This window comes from Parasteatoda tepidariorum, chromosome 8 (assembly GCF_982258835.1).
Source record: "Parasteatoda tepidariorum strain Cologne lab strain chromosome 8, Ptep-v5.0, whole genome shotgun sequence".
Classification (NCBI taxonomy): Eukaryota; Metazoa; Arthropoda; class Arachnida; order Araneae; family Theridiidae; genus Parasteatoda; species Parasteatoda tepidariorum.
Window position 1 is genome coordinate 4,714,791 of NC_141762.1, and position 21,527 is coordinate 4,736,317.

Genomic DNA, 21,527 nt, shown 5'->3' on the forward strand with positions numbered 1-21,527 from the left:
TCTAAAAAAGGACAGAAATTGTTAGCTCAGAAAAAAATTAACTAATACTTTTGAATAAGAATTTAAATAACTACACACGTTTGTTTTACTATCTCATTCTATATAGCATTATTTAGAGTAGACAGTTGCGTGTGGGTGCGATGATGACGTAATAAAAGAGGCATACAAAAAAGTTAAAATCCTCAATATTATATTTTTAAACTCCTCCAAAATGAAGTAAAAGAGGTACACAAATTAACTGTTGCAAACAAATTAATAAGTAAGAACGAAACAAAAATGATATCGAAATATGCTGAATCACTAATGACACCGGGATGAAAGACATCAAAACCTATTTGATTGTAATAGTATAACTAGAAGGTGTTTCTAAAATTCTGAAATCTATCAGGCTTTAATTTTTTTTTCTGTCACAAACTTTATCAGTAATTAAAAATAATAAATTCGTTAGATTTCAATATTGGTTGTTTTTTCGTTGATTAAATGTTAAAAATTAACAGATATTTGTCTTTTAAAACATTTCATTCTATAATAAGATAATTATTCATCAATTGTAATTATCTAAAACTAATTGCTAATTGATATAAAGCTTTAGTGTGTTCCATTGATATGTTGAATACTCGTTTTGGCCACTATACAACAGCCACTATACAACATCAGCCACTATACAACACCACTATACAACATCAAGAGCAGAGCTGATACTTTAAACTCGTATGACATTTAGTCTCTCTGATATTTAATAGACCCTTTAATAAATCCTTAAAAATATAAACCAAAAATTTACATAAATAATGAAATTTTTTTTCTTGCACAAAAATTTAACAAATGTACTTAAAATAATTAAAAAGAAAGCAAAAATAATGAAATATTTTCAATATAAACATCAATTAAATAATATCAGCTTACGAAACGGTCTTTTTATTTTTACAAACAGTATTAATATAACGGCCCTCCCCAGCTCCAGGGACTGCTGACTTGGGTTCAAAATGACAAGGCTACGGAGCTGAATATTAGTAGTCGTGAACTCGAAATTGGGTCGACTGTTCAACGACGGTTATAAAATAAACTAATAAATGTTGCCGGGATAGCCTGGTTGATAGGGCGTTGGACTCATGTTCGTGAGAATGGGAGTTTGAATCCAGCCGGCAGAGGAATACCCATGTATAAAACGGTGACTGGTGCATGTTAAATCTGTCGAGGTCACAAAGTCCTCCAAGCTCTCACAACAAATAAATACCTCTGGGTACTAATCCAGCAGTTCCTATGTCTTCTGGATTGGGTTCAAAATTACAAGGCAACGGAGTTGAATATTAGTAGTCGTAAACTCGAAATTTAGTTGGCTGTGCAATGACTGTTATAAAATAAACTAATAAATTTGGCCGGGATAGCCTGGTTGATAGGGCGTTGGACTCGTGTTAGTGAGAATGGGAGTTTGAATCCAGCCGGCAAAAGAATACCCATGTATAAAATGGTGACTGGTGCATGTTAAATCTGTCGGGGTCACAAATTCCTTCAAGTTCTCATAACAAAGAAATACCCCTGGGTATTAATCTGTCAGTTCCCTTGCCTTCTGGATTGGTTTCAAAATTACAAGGCCACGGTGTTGAATATTAGTAGTCGTAACTCGAAATTGGATCGGTTGTTCAACGGCGGTTATAAAAAAAAATAAAACTAATAATCAAAATGTATTTTCTTGTTTTCTTTCTAACTCTCTGCATATTTTCTACGCACTTTCAAAATTTCATGTTTCTAAGTCTTATAGATTTTGCAACGTAAAAAAAAAAAAAAAAAAAAAACAATTGAGAAAAAAATTTGAGAAAAAATTATTAAAAATTGCAAATAAAATATATTCAAAATGAAACTAAAAAAAAAACTCTGTTAAATATATAGTGGCTCAGCACGCCAAATTTTTACTCTGTGCTTAAAATGTGCTTCTTATGTAACTTTTTTCCCTCGTTCAAAAAATATGTGCAATAAGAGAAAAGTTCTACATAATAGTCTCGTCACAATTAATATATTTAACAATAAAGTGATATTATCAAATTTTTTAATAATATAATGTTAATACTCAACAATAAAAAATAATGACAGTTTACTTTAGGTGTATAGAAATGGAATTGAACTCATAAGGGCCCCATCATTTTCAGTAGCTTAGGGCCCCACCAAGCTTAAATCCGGCCCTGTATATATATATGGGTGATTCTCCCAAAATATGACAATTCACTGTCCCTTTCTCCAAGATCTAATACTATAATACTAGAAGAACATTTAAAAAAAAAATAGCATTGCTGTTAGCATTTTTGCTAACATTAGCTGACTTTGCACTAGCATTGGCTGTTTTTTATAGTTACAAAATTTAATTGAACTTAATTCATGTTACTTCACTTAATTTCATGTTTCACTTTAATTTCATGTTTCTGGCATGTCACAAACAATGTTTCCAATAATAGCTAACTTCAAAACTTCACATAAATTTTTCAATATCAAATTTTTTTTTATCTCAACCATTTCTAGAATATACGCAGAGGGTATTATTTACAAAAACTTCGTTTAAATTAATTTTTTGCATTAATAATTTGTTTGTCCCAAGAAAATCTGTCACTTTTCTGGCTACTTTTGTTTAGTTATTTATAACCAAAATAGATAGAGCCAGCAATCAATATCTTATGTTAATAGATTGATTAGATGCCTTCCTATATGAACATGTCTTATTGCATGAATAAAGAACCAATTTTCTGGTTCAAAATCTTTTTCAAACAATTTTTCAAGGTGAGTAGGGTTTTGCGTTGTCATTTTCCTCGCTTCTTGAAATCATTAATAACATAAACTACGTAGATTTATCTGAGTTATTTTAAGAAATCCTATTATTTTCTGCAGAATATAAACGTCTTAGGCCAAAATATTAAAGTAAAGTTATATGTTATAAAATGGCGAATTTGTCATTTTCCTGGGTGTCATTTTCCTGGCTTATGAATTCCAGGACATTGAAGTGTTACCAGAAGATTTTTTTTTAAACTGCTAATACTGTAAGGAGGGAAAGCAAATATTAACCTAATACCAAGTTTATGTATGATTGTAATATGTTGGATGTAATCAAAGTTATTTATTTAATGATTGATTATTATACGCAATTTTATTCTGTACATATCAGCAACAAAATATTTTTTTATTCTTTCTACAGTAAATAAAAAGAACTAATTTAAGCAATTTTTGGTCCATCTAACATAAAGGCTTAAGTTGAGTTACTTACTATTAACTTAAAATGACTGTTTTTTAATCTTCTAAGCTAATATCTCATTTTCCTGGCATTCAAAATTTGATGAATTTCTATTTTATTTATTTTTTCTACATTGCTCTCTGTAAGATATTAATAAGTGTAACTAAAGAAGTACACAAAAAAAGATTTTAGACTATTTTGAAGACTTTAAATTTGAAGAAATTTTTCGGTCCGAATTATCATGTTTAAAAAGAATCACTCATATATATTACTGCATGTATAATCACTAAAAATAAACATTAAATGCATAATTTTTATTTAGTTCAGAACATGTTGTCACAATCTTAATTAGACGGAAAATTTAAGAATTACGTTGAATTTATTATTACGAAAAATTTATTATTATGAAAATTTTATTATTACGAAAAATTTATTATTGGTAAATATTTTTTTTTATTACAGATTAGAAACTCCTCGATACTATTCTCATATTTTGTAATTTAAACTGATATTATTTAATAAGTGGATGTAAAGGTTTCCTGTTAATCTGTTGCGTTAGGATAAAATATTCATTATTTACCAAATTTCAGTTGGCGTATATTTTTTTTAAAGACTTCTTCACAAGGTCTATGCATATAATAGCTAACGAAAAAGGGGTCTCGACTTTGCTATAAATATATATAAAATTAAGTAGACAAAAAAAAAAAACATTTGAGCTGATTCAAATTATTCTTAGAAAGTACTGAATTATTCTTTTAATTAACAATTCCAGTAATTTTTATGATAATTTAAAGTTTAATCTTATCAGGGCTTAATCCAGGTCAATTTTAGGTACCTTCACAAAATGTAAAAAAAAAAAAAAATCGGTACCTTCACAAAATAAAATAAAGAAATCAGTATTTCTACAAACTTTGAAAAAAAAATAAAACAAAAAGTTCGAAGGAATTAAAGTGCTGAATAGTTGTCCGAGCGGTTATTATAATTTTATCTATGTATTCTGTATTTCTATTATTTTTCAACTATTAATTCAAAAGTAAAAGTTAGCACAATATCAAAATAAAAATTTCTTAATCATAATAAGTTCAATAAATTTTATGAGTAAGTAAGCTAACAAAAATTTTTAAACTTTATATAAATCTAATTTTTAACCTTAATATTAATCTGTATAGTAAATTCCATAATTTCTATACTAGCTGGCTGTATAATTTACATTGAATTAATAAATAGAATTAATCTGCAAGCTGTCTTATAAGCAATTCCTTGCGCAATATGTGAATGTTTTTTATAGTATTGCACTTTTCGTATACAAATGTAGTTTATTTTTTTTTTTTTTTTTTTTTAGCAATACTAAATTTTCACAAAAAATTTTTTTTTCTCACAAAAATAGGTACTAGGATGGAAATCCTGGATTAAGCCCTGCTTATGATTATGCAATGAAGTATTATCGTTAAAAATGTGTCAATATCATAAGTAACTTCCCTTGCAATAAGATCCCAAGAAGGGAAAGTTAGTAATAGAAAGTATTTTCAATTTTCTAAAAAATAGTTAAACTTTAAGTTACACTTACACATTTATACTAAGATAGTTTGAACGATTAACTACTCTCAGCTATTCATTCATGAAATTTTCGTGTTTTATTTTAAAATTAAATGTAATATAAATATTTCAATTCTGACTGAATTATAATAAAGTTGTTTCAATTTTCAGTTTAAAATTTCAAAAAATTTTAAGTCTAATTTCATAATCGTAAAATAAAACCAAAAATGGGAAATAAAACTGAGCATGAATATTCAACTTTACTAAATAAATCTATTTGTTGTACAGTTTAAATGTTACCTATATTCGGAAAGATTGATTTAATACAAATATTTGCTTACCTCCAATATTTTCGATTCAAGCTCTTTTTATAGCAAATAAAATACCCCATTTTATTTACAGGAACAGAATTACACAATAAAGATATACGAGATTAACAAATAAAAATTAATCCGAAAGAAAAAAAAAGAAATTTTAAATAAAATGCTACATTAAACAAAAGGAAAAATTTAAAACTAAGAGCTTTTAGGATGAGTGTCTAAGACAAAGTTCCCGGACAGAATGACCGAAAAAATTGCCAAGGAAGTTTTATGTCCTGAAAAAGTTAACATATATATGCAGTCCTAGAAATCCAAGAGAATTCTTATAGTGTGAAGCATGCATTTTATGACCGTAAACAGGATCTGTGTATAGCCGATATTTTAAAAAGTAGATGAGATAAGATAGAACCCATTGGAAGAAAGGAAGAACATTTTCTCTTAGAGTAATATGAGCTGGGCTGGCTATTTTTCTGAGGGGAGAAACTTTGTGGGTGGTAAATCAGTGAGGAAAGGGATGCTATCTTATTTAATCACTGCGTTTATTGCTCTCTTGATGAATGGGTAGAAAAGAGGCAGCAGTGACTGATAAAAATCTCAAAATAAAATGTCCTGGGAATTCTCCATTTTTTTTCAGTAAATAAAATATTTACAAATTTTCTAAAATTAAGGAAAAATTATCTATAGTATAAAAAAAAAGAAAAACTGCTTTGTACAATGGGGGGTGTTTGAACACCCTGAACACCCCCTTTACCTACGTCCCTGGGAAAGAATGCGAAGTGTTGCCATAGGTAGAGAGTTCTGCAGCCCATTTCGATCGCCAATATATGTTTTACTTAACACAAAGACAGGCATGAAGCCATGTAGAACATAAACGAACTAATCGATGTTGCCAGATACACAAAGCAAAAATATATCACGGTAACAATGAAATGCAAATAATAACTCTAAGTAAAAGACATAGACGAAAAAGAATTATATTTCAACAAATTTGGCTCTACATTTAATTAACTTCACGTTAATTAACATTCTAACTTATGTGGAGAAACTCAGCTCAACTTTAATGCACCTTTTTGCTTAGAAACGATCAGCTGGCACTGACGTCATAGGTCACATGTGTTGTGTATCTTCTTCTTGAAGTGCAAGTACCCACCATGCACCACCATTGTCATTTTTATAAATGGCATAAGTGATGCCTCTAAAATACGTCAAGAACTAGATGAATTCACAACGCCATAAGCGTTTCATGAGAAAAACCGACGAATTTGAACATAAAAATTGAACTAAAAAATAAAAACATTGATTTTAAATTTTTTAGGAGAAAAATAAGAAAGAAGAGACGGTCATTTGGAGAGGAGACATCATTGCACTTTTCAAGGGTGCGGGAAGAAGGAATATTACTGTAAGTATTTATTCAATTGCACGTTCTTTATAACCCTTTGCTAACGGAGCTTAGTATGATGATGTCCGCCATTTTGGTTCACCTCTTATACCATCCGTAAGCAAACGATTAATAGATTTCGATGGCGGGAAATTGTTGATGTTTTTTTAACATAGTGATAACGGTATTTTAAATAGATTTACTTGGTGTTTTTTGTGAATAAATTAGATCTCCAATTAACTAAACCCGATTACCAGTAATCTTTTCTACTTTTCTCATCAGACTCAGTTTATAATTTTACGCATATTTTATTCTTGTACAGTTGAAGTAGCATAACTAATCGCGGCTTTTACGATCATGAACTATGTATTCAATCTAATCTAATCAGCTTTTTTATTTTTTCCTGTCTGTCTTGTTGGCTTAACCTTTATAACTCCTGCACGGTTCAAAATGACCCAAATTTATAATAAAATTGGGAAAATAGCTGATAAGGGTTAATGGGTAATAAATGTTTCCTTTCCCTCTCTTCACAGCCATTTGAAGTTCACCAGGTCGTCTTTTTTAATAACCGTCGTTGAACAGCAGACCCAATGTTTTGGGTTCGCGACTACTAATGTTCAATTCCGTAGCCTCGTCATTTTAAATCCAATCTAGAAGACAATTAACTCCGGAATCAAGTATTGGAAAAAATTTGCGAGGAGGACTTTTTGAGGGAACTCACCCGCATTTGCGTTACATGGAGTGAAAAATCACGAAAATCTCCAACGGTTAGTCTGACGGCAAGGATACTCTAACTCATGATTCGTCTACCACTGAGTAATATTTTACGTCAGCACTGTAGGCAGTGCAAGCCGAACCCGGGTCACCTCATTGGAAGGCGAGCGCTCTGTCCGTTGAGCCACCATGGCTCAGGTGGTCTTTTTAGTGTGTTCCTCAACCACCACCTTTTATACATTTTTTAGCAAACTTTATCAGGCATGAAGCCAAAAAAGAAACACGTTAAAGGTCGCAAGTTAATATTTAACCAACAAACAAAAAAGACACTATGAAAATCCAATGACGGGGGAAAAACAGCACTGAAATATTAAAACCTGGTTGACTGTGGGAAGAAACGGAGAGACATTTGGAAAGCGATTATTAGAAACACATTTCTATTTCATCGGAAAATCATAACTGGTTTTAATATTTTTCATTCCACCTTTCTCTATAGTGATTTCGGTAGCCTTTTCGTTCTTCATTTAAATATTAACTTGTAATTTTAGTAATAAGCATTTTGGACGATGCGTGTAGGATACTTCGTGCAAAAAGCCTTTCCGCTACAGCTCGTTGTGGAAGTTTATGAATGGTTGATTGAATTTTAACACTAACAAGCTTTCTGAAACCGGAAGAAATTTAGAAAACTTCCGGTGTATCCCTCCGCTTATGTTATGCTTACGAGGCGATAAGTGAACAGGCTTAATATTCTAGGAAGTTTTATTATTGTGATTTGTGCTTAAATTTTCGCGTCATTTTATCATTCAAAAGACTTTCCTGTCACTCATAAATTTTAACTGCTTGTGAGCCTAAAACAAATTGAAGATAATTAATATCACTACATAAATAAAGTGTAAGGTTTACCATCTTTTAAGTGTTATCCCTTATTTGAATAAATTTGTGTAAAATATCACCGTTGGCTATTTTTTGGGTTGCATCTTGCGGAGTCTTCCAAATTCTTATGTTGTTTGTTCGTTGAATTTTAAAAAAACGTGATTTATAGTAAATAACACAGGTATAATAAAATTTGAGGTATTTCAAGATTAGATATAAAAATCAGTCGCAAATAGTAACCCGGAAGTCTTACGAATTTTAACACACGGTCTACCATCCATAGAGATTGTAGGATCCACAACTTTGAGAAAATGGTGGTTATGTGTGAGCACTGGCCTTCTTTATTTTTTATTACCCAAACCCATTGATCTGAAGTTGGGTGGGCTTCATAGAACCCCAGTTATCTACCATGACAGTTCAGTGCCGTCATTCGTGTAAAATAATTATCAGTTTAACTTAAATGATTCCCTTTATCAAAATGCAATAAATTGGAAAATCAACCATTCAAAACGTTTAAGCTTTTTGAACCATAGTAACCATGCCTTAAAATACAGTAGCATCAGCTTGCATTGCTGTACTTTTAAAAGTTGGTGATTACTAAATTGTTTGAAATATTGAATAATTATACAATCCACAGCTTCAGGATAGCTACAGTCTCAGGCTGTTTGAGCGGATGCTGGACCAAAATATGTCAGGCTCTAATCTAGGTAATTACTTCTCTTATTTGGTGTCACATACTTCATTTCTGCTCAAATAAATGAGGGAATATAACAAGAAAAAAAAATTTCGAAATTTAACTTAAATAGCAACATGAAAGTTTAAAAACTGCGTTTTTCATGTACTAGGTAGGAAGAGGAAAATAATTATCATTTTTACAAAATAGAAAGGTATGTACTAGATAGAAAGATAAGTTTAGATAAGAAGAAGAAATAATTTCCATTTTTACTGGATAATAAGATATGTATTTGAACTAAATAGAAAGATATGTACTAGATAGAAAGATTACTAGATAGGAAGAAGAAAATAATATCATTTTTGTCTAAGCTGAAGCATAGAAAAAAAGCGAATCATTTTCGAAAGGGGAAAGATGGTGATACGCATTAAGTTTTAGTTTCCTGGTAAATTTATTCATTATTTCCCCCTTAATTATCTCTTTCATAATTAATTTGAAAATCGTAGTTTTTAATATTTTATTTTCTTTATTTTGCTTGTTATTTGTCCTAATTGGGACGAAATTTTAATTTGCGGGGAAAGGGAGACATATTTTGCTCTCAGTATTTCGGAAATATTTGTAGTTTTTATTAGCGTCAGGCACATTGAGTTGAAATTGGATCATTCTAGCTTGTCAGAAGAAAATGGTTGAAATTTTCGATGAACTATTTGGTGATAAATTCTGCAATTTAGAAAAAAACCGAAACTTGTATTATTTTACAATACAAAGCTCCTGTAAAAATTTAAGAATCCTAGTTAGCCTGAAAGTGGTCGGAATTTTGAAAGTAAGATTTCACCCTTTTAGATCCGAATAGTACAGAAAAATTAGACTTCTTCTACGGAAAAAATTATATCCAAGATGTTTTCTATGGAGGGTTCTGTTATCCTCTTATAAAAATTAATTTTTAAAACTCCTTTACATTTCTCTGTACAGTTCCTCTACTTTTTTTCTTTTTTTTTTTTTATAACCGTCGTTGAACAGCCGACCCAATTTTTTGCGTTTATGACAACTAATTAATAAGTAACTTAACCGGAAACACTCCGAAAGTTCGAAGTGAACGCAACAGTTCAATCACATAAGCAAACATATTCAAAATTTTCAAATTAGAGTTTTAACAAATTGGTAGAATATGTAATATTAAATCCAGAAAACAGCGTTACTTAGAAATGAACTAAATACAAGCAAACATTATAGAGAAAATAAACAGTATCAACAATTTACGACAACTAATGTTCAACTCCGAAGCCTTGTCATTTTGAGCCCAATCCAGAAGACAAGGGAACTCCTGAATCAAGTATCGGGAGTCATTTGCCCTCCTGAAGGACTTTCAGATGTAACTAACCGACATTTGCGTTACATGGAAAGGAAAACCTCCCACAATTGGCCCAACGGCAAAGAGATTCTAACCCATGATCCGTTTACCATTTTGTCACCCTGAATCAATTGAGACCAATCCTGAGACGATAGAACTAGAAGTTTAAAACGTTGTATTCTTGCACTCATTTATATCTGAACAAGTGTGGCGTTGATAATATGAAAACTTCATTTCCTTCAAAAAATAGGAATCCATTAATAAAAGTTGACACGTTTCGAAAAATAAATGCCCCGTTTAGGCGTACTCGACACGTTCGTTCGAAAATAGGCGATTATTCTCGTGACTCGTCTGACGTGAATGTAGAAAATAGAAGAGATTTGAAACAGAAAACATGAAGTTATCTACAAAAAGTGAAAAATTAATAAATGTGAAGAAAAAAAACTAGAAAAGCTGCTGTGGCAGAGAGAGAGAGACAGATCAAGGCAAAAGGCATTTCCACCCGCATTGAGAGGTGGTGAGGAACACTTGTCTTTAACGACATTCACATGAATAAAACAAAAGCTCGAAACATGTGGACTTTTATTACCATCTTCATGTCTTCTGAAGCAAAGGAATCTTTCATATATCTTTTAGTTTTTGAGGGATTATTCTTATCTGTTAAAATGAGGCATTGTTTCATATTCATTTTTTCTTTTACTCCGAATCAAATGAGATTATACACGAGTCAATGAAGCGAATAACAAATCAAAAATAATGTGTAAAGCACGATAGGATATATAAAAAATGTACTTCATTTTAATTTATGTACTCTTTTTACATTGTTATTTAAGAGCTACAGGAACATGTAAGGTTGCTATATTTCACATTCATGCTAAATTGAACGAGACAAAACAGGAATTAATTATTATTTGTAAAAAAAAGTACAAATTTGTACTTACACTTATTCACGCATCTTGCATTGCTATAAGGACAAGTAAAGTATCGTTTCCTATGCATTGTTTCTTCAAAAGAAAATGTTAAAAACGGTATATATTTTATATATATATAAACGCTTGCAATTTTTAAACTATTCGTTTTATTGATTTGTGTAGAGCTCTATAGAAAAGCTATCCAGCGAAGGCTCTATCCTCTGAGCCACCACGATTCTTCCGTAAATATTTTATTTTAAAACTCTCGTTGAACAGCAAACCCAATTTTGGGTTTACGACTACTAATGTTCAACTCTGTAACCTTGTAACTTTGAACTCAATCCAGAAGACAAGGGAGTTCCTGAATCAAGTTCTGGGAGAAATTTGTCTTCGTAGAGGACTTTTTGGTGAAACTGATCCGCATTTACGTTACATGGAGAGGAAAACACCGAAAACCTCCCATGGTTAGCCTGATGGCACGGGATTTCTAACCTATGGTTCTTCTACCCCGGAGGATATTTTACAACACTGTGGTCGGTGCGAGCCGGTTGCGGAATTCGAATGAACCAGGTATTGCCGGGATTCGAATCTGGTTCACTTCATCGGAAGGAAAGCGCTCTTTCCCCTGATCCACCACAGCTCTTTCGTAAATATTGCTTTTCCCCTCATCTCCTGTATATTCCAACTTTTTGTTCAAACAATGGAAATGTAGGGCCGGAATAGCCTGGTTGGTAGGGCACTGGGCCCTTGTCCAAGAGGTCGTGAGTTCGATCCCTTCCGGCCGAAGTCTCCCCGTGTAGTAAATGGTGACTGATGCACGATAAATCTGTCAAGTCACAAAGTCCTCCATGTTCCCATATCAAATCATACATTTGGGGGTACGGATCCAGGAGTTTCCTTGTCTTCTGGATTGGTTGACAATGACAAGGCTACGGAGTTGAACATTGGTCGTCGAAAACACAAAGTTGGGTCGAGTGTTCAACAGCGGTTATAAAATAAAAAGCAATGGAAATGGAGAAAGTGTGGAAATCGCCTATCCAACTCACAAAGATCTTTTTTTCATCTTCTTTTAGATTTCATGTATTATGAGTGTCCTAAAGATGAGTTCAAACCGAATTTCGGATCACTCTTACCTCTGTGGAATCTGTCTAATCGCGAAACAAAAAGAATGCTAGTGAGTAGCTTATGTTGGAACAATCACTACCCAGACCTCTTTGCTGTGGGATTCAGAGACAATGGAGAGCAATTAGTGGATGGTAAAATTATTTATTATCATCATCACATCCGAGCTATGAATTGACTACAACAAAATGCTTCTAATTGAGGTTTTTCAAATTTTAATATACCGATCTTATTCTAATATTGACCTCTTCTAGAAGGTGCAGCTTTTAAGAGGACGTCGAAAAAAAACGTGGCAAATGGATCCTTTATTTACAAAAGTAATTTTTAAGTATGGGGAGAGAGAAAAAGTGAGTTGAGGTTAATCTAGAGTAAATTATAAAGACAAGAAAGAATAAATTATGACAGCATAACTGCCATCATTTGTTTGAATTTCTTAGTTTTTGAAACTTCATGGTTTATCTGAATTCACTTTCTTCTATTTTGATTTATGGAGAAAACTTACTTGAAATTTTACGTACGGAAGATAACGTGAATTTGCAAAACTTTCTGTTTATTTCTGTTCTCTGCAATGTTAAGTACTTCTTCTTTTAAAACACATTTTTTATCATTTCATTTTTTTTTAAAAAAAGGGGTGTTGTACAAGGAACAGTCTTTATTCGGAGACCATTTTGTGCAACTCGTGATTCTGTAATATAACGGGTTACATAAATCTCAGAAATTCTTTTTTTTTTTTTGGCATATTAAATAATTTTTTCCCCTTCAAAAAACTGTGCTGTATTCTATATATATATATATATATATATATATATATATATATATATATATATATATATATATATATATATATATATATATATATATATATATATATATATATATATATATATATATATATATATATATATATATATATATATATATATATATATATATATATATATATATATATATATTCTCTTACACGGCGACAAAAAAAAGCCTCATTGCAACTCCCTGAATGGCAACGCTAGAAAATCGAACAATAATTGCCGCTAAAAATGTCACATGCCAAATCTGAGGTGGCTCAACATATAGCGCTTTTAAAAACGGAAACTGAAATAACAATTCCGCTGCGGCAATCTCATACTATTAAGCTAGGCAGAAGTGAGTAGTAGTCTTTGTCGATAGATCTCTATTTTAGTATTTTATCGAAAGCGCTTTTTTTCACGAATTTATGTATTACGAATTTATTTGACGATTTTTGATTTATATCACGAATTTATTTGTTTTATTATTGTTATTAGTTATTCATAGAAAAATGAGTCTTAGTCAAAGAGTCTTCATTTGAATTCAAATTTATTTTAATGACTTAGTATTTACTAAAAAGATGTGATTTTTTTTTTTAAAAAAAAAGTTGTTATATGGATTTGAATGATTGTTTTGAATTCCTAGAATTTTGTGTATTTGCAATGTACCTAAGTTAGTAGCGAGCGAAGCGATCTTGGTTTGCGAAGCAAACCATATAAGATTGCGTAGCAATTTTCGGGGGTTGGCGAGCGTTAGCGAGCAGGGGGCGCAGCCCACTAGCAATATTTTAAAATCATATTAAAGAATGTAGTTTTACATGCCAAAATACAAAATTTGAGCAAAATCGGTCAAAGAGTTCATGAGAAATTAAATTTTAAAAATAGGACTTTTGCACATTTTTTTTCTCAGAAACTATTTTGCCTACTTCGCTCAAATTTTGTATTTTACCACTTAAAATGACATTCTTTAAAATGATATGCAAAAAAATGTATACTTTACCATATCAACTTTTTTCGACCAATATGAAATAAAGTAATAAAAAATAATAAATACTCACTAAAATTTATTTTTTGCATGGAGCTATCTTCGGAAAAGCAAATTTTATAATTGTGTGCAAACATTTTTCAATTCGCTTAAGAATTTCTCGAGATATGGGAAAAATACGCAGAAATTAAGATTAAGATGAAAGGGGTTCAAATTTTGGTCCACTTTCCTGACCAAACTATGATTAGCATATTTCCCAGACTGAGCCTGCCCCGCCCCCTCCCCATTTTGGGGGTCAGAAATCTGAATCCATCGAAAAAAATATATTTAATATTCGTCTGCTCTAATTAATCAGCCTATTTGAGGTCACCACCTCAAACCATTCGAGTGAGACCTAGAAAGTGAAGATCCGATCATTAGATCAAAAATTATTCGGGGTGGTCCGTATTTTATTTTGCGCACGTTACTTTCTAAGTAGAAGTTACTCTCAAGGAAAATTAAATATTTTTGTTCAATATTTAGTCAAAAATATAAAGTACGCAAAATTAATAATATTGGTTGATTTGCTTTCAAAAAATCGTGTCCCCCGACATGATTTAATTAGAAAAAAAAATTCTTATTTCTCTAATTTAGTCTTGTAATTCTGTACCCAATCCAGAAGACAAGGGAACTTCAGAATTGAGAGAAATGCGCTTTTATGGAAAATTTTTTGATGCGTTCTAACCCGCACGTGCTTCACATGAAGAGGACAACCACGAGAACCTTCCACGGTTAGTCTGGTGGCAGTGCGACTCTAACCCATGATCTGTCTACCACTGAAGATATTTCAAGTCAGCACTGTGGTCGGTGCAAGCCAGATGCAGAATTCGTATCTACCAGCCATTGCTAGGATTCGAACCCAGTTCACCTCATTCAAAAGAGAGAGTTCTATATCCCTTGAGCCATCACGGCTCTGTCTGCTGCTATAGTAATAAGAGAAAGAATATTTCTATTGGGAGTGCATTGAAGAAAGGAAGGCGTTGATTGGCCGAATTGTGTCAGTCACAGCGACCTGTGCCAAGATCATTACAAAACTATAGTTCGCTCACCAGGAGTTGGCACTTGGCTCCACCTCCTCGTACCCAGAGTTCATTTTAGCGCGGGAGTAAGAGGAGAAACATTTCTACGTTTGAAATTGTGACAACGCTTAATGCGTGCCAAACGCAAACAGTGAATTCTTTTTCAGTCACTTACTTCGCTTTATCACCTGCTATTATACTTTTCGTTACTCTAGCTAATTAAATATATTTTAAATTTAAAAACTGCTGTTTTCCCAGCAAATTGTCTCAAAGAGAACAAACTATTCACTCAAAGGAGAGAAATATCATCCAATTTATGAAATATTTAATGTTAAAAAAATGCACATAAAGACTGCGAAAAAAAATTTTTTGTCATAATGATCGCCAAATAGCAACCTTGTTCAGGATTGTTCACATCCTTCTTCCACATATAGCGAAATAGTATCGTTGGATACCGCGTGATGAAGGCGAAGTCAAGTGCCAACTCCTGGTGAACGAACTATATTCACTCCACACCGAAGTGACTTACTCTCGTAACCATAGTACCCGCCACCACGCGAAACTATGTCTTGAAGAGTTCTCCTGGAAGCAGCACAATATGTTGTGTATTACAGGTATTTAATCTCATCCTTCAACTTTCAAACCAGTTATTGAGATGAATCAAAAAACACTGGTCACAAGCATTTTCCATTCCATCAGGCAATCAAACTTGTTTTGATGTTTGTTAACAATTGCCCTTCCAATATTATTGTAAGTTAAAACACTTAATGTGTCATTTTACTCAAAAGCTAAGATGCATATTTATTTAAGTTTTTGTGAATAACTAAATTTTACAGTGAAACAGATTTTTTTGAAAACTTTTCTCAGAGATGGAGGAAAGAGGATTGGTGTATGTTTACAGTTTAAAGGGACCTTCTTTTCCGGAACGAATCGTTAGGTGCGCATCCGGAGTCTGCAGTGTACTATTCCACACATCTTTACCTCAAATCGTGATCGTAGCTCTGACTAGTGGTGATCTAGAACTCTACGACCTTTCGAAAACCCCAATTGCTGTGAGAGAGTCTAAGTTTGGCACGCATTTTCACGAGGATACACTCTGTGAAGTATGTTTTCCTTTGGTATTTTATTTTTGTACGTTGTCCTTTTATTACAGTAAAAGCCCTGTAAGTTGACCACTTGCATTACATCAATTTGAAATTTTGACTAGCTGGAGCACTTATATTTTGATTGGAGATTTCAACCTGCTAACCCTTCTAAGAACACAAGTTTTGGGACCGTTACAAGTAAAATTTTGAATTAAAAGGAATTTATCGTCAAACGTAGTTTCGATCCCTTTTTGAATCATTAGATTTCTCTCATTTCAACTGAAATTCTGAGTCTGATGACAAAACAAACTACTATTATTGTTTATAATTTGCCTCAAATTGCATTTCCCTACTTAGCATGCTGTTTTTTATTATAAAAAAAAAGGAAATGGGTTGTAAAACATATTCATCTGTAAAGTTATAAGTTACGTTTTCCTTCAGGTCCAGTGGTTACCCGATAAACTTCCGCAGAAACTGTGTTCGATATCCAAAGATGGAACCATTATCAATTGGCTGATTTTCATGGTATGAACTCTTTTTCTCTCTCCCACTCTCTCTTTTTTTTAAAAAAAAGTCCTTCAGTATTTTCTACATTGTTGCAATAGTTTAATATTTTAATCAGAATACCCAAAATGTATAAAAACTGTTAAATGTCTCGCTCGAAAAGAACACATCGTCTCAAATATGTCAAAACCACTGATCAAATATTTTCCAAGGATGCATTCTAAACGCGACCCCCTTTCCCAAATTAGGTCCCACCACTCAAAAGTAGCTCTATTTCCGGGGAGTGGGGAAGGTAATCGAGTTTGATGTTGTTATATAGGTTCTTTTTAAGAAAATTAAAAAAAAAGCAAGTCTCTGTATATGATTTCGATCTAAGATGTATTAGGGGGTATTTATACTTGTATTTTAAATTATTTCTAAGCGATCTTCATTGGCAGTTACAGCGTCACCTATGAACTAATGAACAACAACATGTATTCGCGATCCCAACTCTCGAATACGCCCTCTGGGGAGAAGACTGGTACCATGTTCTGACCCTCCTCCTTTACTTCTCTTCCTGTTCTCAGTTGCATAGGAATGTACTTCGATATTTTCCACTTTATTATTTTTCGTATGTGCTTGTCAAAAATATTTTTCAAAATTTCCACGGCGTTTCTCTTCAACGTAGTTTTCGGTTCCATATAGTTTCTAAACTTAAAATTTTGTAATCTATTTAAAAATGCAGACAGAAAGTAACGTACTCCCTTCTCCTATGACTCTCCACACGCTAATGGTGGAAGCATGTGAAGTGTTGCCATAGGCAGAAAGCTCTGCTATACGCCATCTGTATCATATTTCGATAGCCAATATCAAATTTGGGTACTCTTTCTGGAAAATCCATAAATACAATAAAAAATTAGAGTTCATACATAAGATTTGAAATTTGTCCCCACCCCTTACCTGGCAGCAGATCCTATACGGAATGAGACACATGCAGTTGTCAATAGAATACCTGAGCAAGTGACGTAGTATGGGTATCTCGATCCTGAATGGTTGTTCAAACAAGGCATTTGTTTGCGTCATCAACTGTTCGTTTCATTCTATTTCGAGTAAGCCAAGCACGTCAAGTATCCATTCTCTTAATTGACACGTTCTAATTTCTTTCAGAAAGATTCTTTTACTGAGATTTCAATTGTTTCACTAGATATTTCTTACTAAATACAAAGCAAGGCACGGAGCCACGTGGAACATAAACAAACTAATTATGCATCGAAGTTCCCTGGTACACAAAACAAAAATATATCACCGTTACAATGAAATACATAAAAAAAAAGGAATCTAAGTTAAGTAAAAGACGTAGTAGAGAAATATTTTTAAAAAAATTACAAATTTGATGTGCGGTGTGGTGTTGTATTTAATTAATTTCACATTAAATAACATTCTAACTTATATGAAGTGACTAGCTCGATTTTAACTCGCCATCTTGTTTATAAGCGATCAGGTGGCGCTAAGGTCATAGGTCACGAGTCTGTGTATCAGTGATCGTCTTCTTCTCGAGTTGCAAGCATCCAATTGGCGATAACGCATACATGTGGTGGAAGAACGAAATTATGTTAACCTAAACCGCAATTTAATATTCGTTTTCTTTCCGTCGGCTATCCTTGATAAAAAAAAAAATTACAGTAAATTGATTAAAAAACTCTTCAGCAGGTGTTTTTGCTAAAATTTCCTTCTTTTCAGAAGCAGTACAGAAATTTTAAAAAAAATAGGTCAATTGTTCTATTTATTTTAGAAATTAAATGAAATTGCATTTTTAAGAATTTTTTTTTTACCTGGATGTATGAAAAACCTTTATCCATGTAGCTTGCTTTAAGTGTCTGTGAGCTAATTTACAAATATGCGATAAATAAATTGTGAAAATAACTCTTGTTTCTGTAGGGATTTAAAAACACTTTATTGTCAGGATCTTTTTACAAATACACTGTATTTATGTTTTATAAGACGGTAGGTAGATTGGTATTTTATTTACGTCGCACTAGAGCTGCACAATGGGGTATTGGCGACGATCTGGGATACATTCCCGATTATGATCCGAAGACATGCAATCACAATTTTGATTCTCTGCAGAGGGGATGGCACTGCCGCTTTGGTAGCCCGACGACCTGCACGCGAAGTCGAGCACTTCACGGTAGAACTGTTTAACGAGAACCGTTACCGTCTTATAAGACGCATAACTATATTCAATAGACTTTGTTTTTTGATAGAGTAGTTAAATTTGCTTCACCAGATAATTGGATATGTTAAACCAGAACTTATTTTAATCAATTTTTACATTTGTCATACTTTTAAAGTACGGTATAGCTAAATCCTGCACTAAGGCGGGTATTTGGCAATACCACACAACTATTGTGCTAGAAATCTAACGAACTAATCAACAAACTCGCGAGTCTATAACTGCCTATGTAACTTGCACATCGCATTCACTCAAGCTTGAGATTACCAATAAGATATAAAAATTAGAGAAAAGATGCTTTTAAATTGAATCAAGCTATATATATATATATATATATATATATATATATATATATATATATATATATATATATATATATATATATATATATATATATATATATATATATATATACCAATTTGTGTCACTTTTTAAATTATGAAAACCTTTACCCATTATTGAAATTATTTATTGTATTCGTTGTATGAAGAGTTCTACATATTTTTAAAATCATATCATGTAAAAACATTTCCTATAATTTTTTGTGACCAAAAATTTAAAAAAATATTGAATTAATTTCAATGATATACAATGAAAAAAATATTTTTTTAACTAACATCTCCAAGTATGAACAGTTAATTTAGGTATCTTGAGTACGTAATAAGTTATCTGAAGAAGAACTAAATAAATTTTTAGAACAACCTTATTCCTGACGAAGTGGTAGCCAATCTGAGTATTAAAGAATGGCCCCTAAGGGAACCACCTAAAGGACTGGAGATGGCTGTGAAACCTAAACATCCTCTCAGAGATGCTTTACCAGTTAACAGTAGGTGTCAATTTGTTAATTTGTATGCCTAAAAAGAACGATTTGAAAAATTAATTAAAGAAAAACAGAAAAAAAATTGAAATAAAGTCTTTTTTTTCTTCTTTTTTTTTGCTATCTGCTGAATGATATAGTTTATTTTCAACGTGTTCTAGAATTAGAAACAAACTTTGTCAAGAAAAAGTGCAGCTAACTAAGAGAAACAACGAAACAATTTTTTTTTAAATAATAGCTAAACTTTGTGACACGAGTGTTACTACTAAAGAGTCATTTTTTTATTGATAAAAACGACATTTATTTACATATTTGACCATTTCCAACTAAATATCTATTCTAATTCAATCTATCCATCATATGCTCTTCTATAAGCAAATCATTTCATACTATTCTATATTAATATTATTCAACAATTCTTCACTTTTTCCTCCCGTGACGCGTAGTTCAGCTTTCTATATAACTAAGTTTTGGGATTCCCTGTTACGGATTCACTAAATTTCTACACACCAAAATAAATAAACTAATAAAATATAAAAACGCTGTCTGAAAACAAATTAGCCCCAAGAAGTTCCAAAATTATCGTCTGCGTAGTCTGTTTTTCAAATAGCTCGCGCTGCTTTTTTTATTGATCACGCCATGCGGTTTTTTAGGACTCCTACACCACTCATCCCGGAAACAACGTTCTGCAATATGAGGATTTAATTAACAGACGCCCACACCAACATTTCAGATGGAATTGTCGCACTATCGGATTTCACATTAACCCCAGCTAAGCATAAAAGATAATTTTCTATCAATATTAAAGCTTAAATTACCTTTATTCTCCGTTATGTTATATTTAAATATCATTCTTCGTCCTTTCGTAGGACTGAAATATGCATAATTTGGGCCCACTTAATATGCATAATTTGGACACCACCTCTTTGGGCCCACTTAAACGTTTGGGCAGAGCAACTGGGAAGCCTACTCTCGTAACTCGTAGAGTGTATAATTATTTTGAGGACCATCACCGTGTCAATTTTACACACTTAGTAGAGAGGAGATCCTGGGATCAAAACCCTTTGGACAGTCGCCATCCTGACAACACACGTGTGCCCCTATCACAACCACCTGCACCTCCAAGAAAAGATTCTCCAGATTATCGGATCAACCAGACAGGAGTTGGCCAACCAATAAGACCAGCTCCCCATTTATTTACATAGTTCAACAAAGTTACAGGACACTGGTCAGCACTAGAGTTGGGCAAAATGAATCATCTAAGTGAACTAAGTGGACTGCTTTGAATTGCTTAAGGTGTCGTTCGCATCAATGATTTGAGAGCTAGTGGTAGTGAGTTCAATTCTGACAGCTGGCAAAGCAACCAGAATCATTATCAAGAACGCATCACGATGCACGTTAAATCTGTCGTGGCTGACGATCCTCTTGTTGGCTGTGATGTTAAAGGTTAGACAGAGGGATACCAGCTCAGGCGCAGTTCACGTCGTCTGACTGGGGTCAAAATTATTTGAGATTCCTACCATGACCGTTAAAAGATAGAGCCCTGAAAACGGCGTTAGGTGCTTGGACATAGTTGAGGGCGTGTATTAAAATTTGTTGTTTGGTCTTCGGTTTGTGTTGTGCAGACTTTAATTGTTCTTGGCTAGTTTGTTCTTGAAATTAGTATATTCTTGCTATTGTTAGCGTGGGTTGAATAACTTTTGAAAAATGGGTTGAAATGATTGGTGCAGTTTAATTTAAGACAGTCGATACCGAGGAACCTGCAACAGCGAAAAGGTCTGTTGTAGGTTGAAAAAGAGTTAGTCAATTTCTGCTGCATCCTTATACTGCTCTCTGACAGTTTTGTTAGCTACTGCCGTTTTTTGCTTTGTTGTTAGTGACTGATTATGAATTTTGGTTAGTTTGGTAAATTTTTTTTAATTACACTTATCGTCACGATACTGAAATAGTATTTAAGAATATAGAACAAAAATTCACAACAAATTG

General features: G+C 32.6%; 1 protein-coding gene across 1 annotated transcript in view; it reads left to right on the forward strand.

The window, feature by feature from the left end:
• Positions 1–21,527, forward strand: part of LOC107449288 (dynein axonemal intermediate chain 1) — a 43,928-nt gene that overhangs the window by 11,475 nt on the left and 10,926 nt on the right. The window contains exons 6-11 of the mRNA XM_043047091.3: positions 6,389–6,472; positions 8,676–8,745; positions 12,047–12,229; positions 15,791–16,026; positions 16,450–16,533; positions 19,421–19,550. Coding sequence (XP_042903025.3) covers positions 6,389–6,472; positions 8,676–8,745; positions 12,047–12,229; positions 15,791–16,026; positions 16,450–16,533; positions 19,421–19,550 — 787 coding nt within the window. The remainder of the gene's footprint in view (positions 1–6,388; positions 6,473–8,675; positions 8,746–12,046; positions 12,230–15,790; positions 16,027–16,449; positions 16,534–19,420; positions 19,551–21,527) is intronic.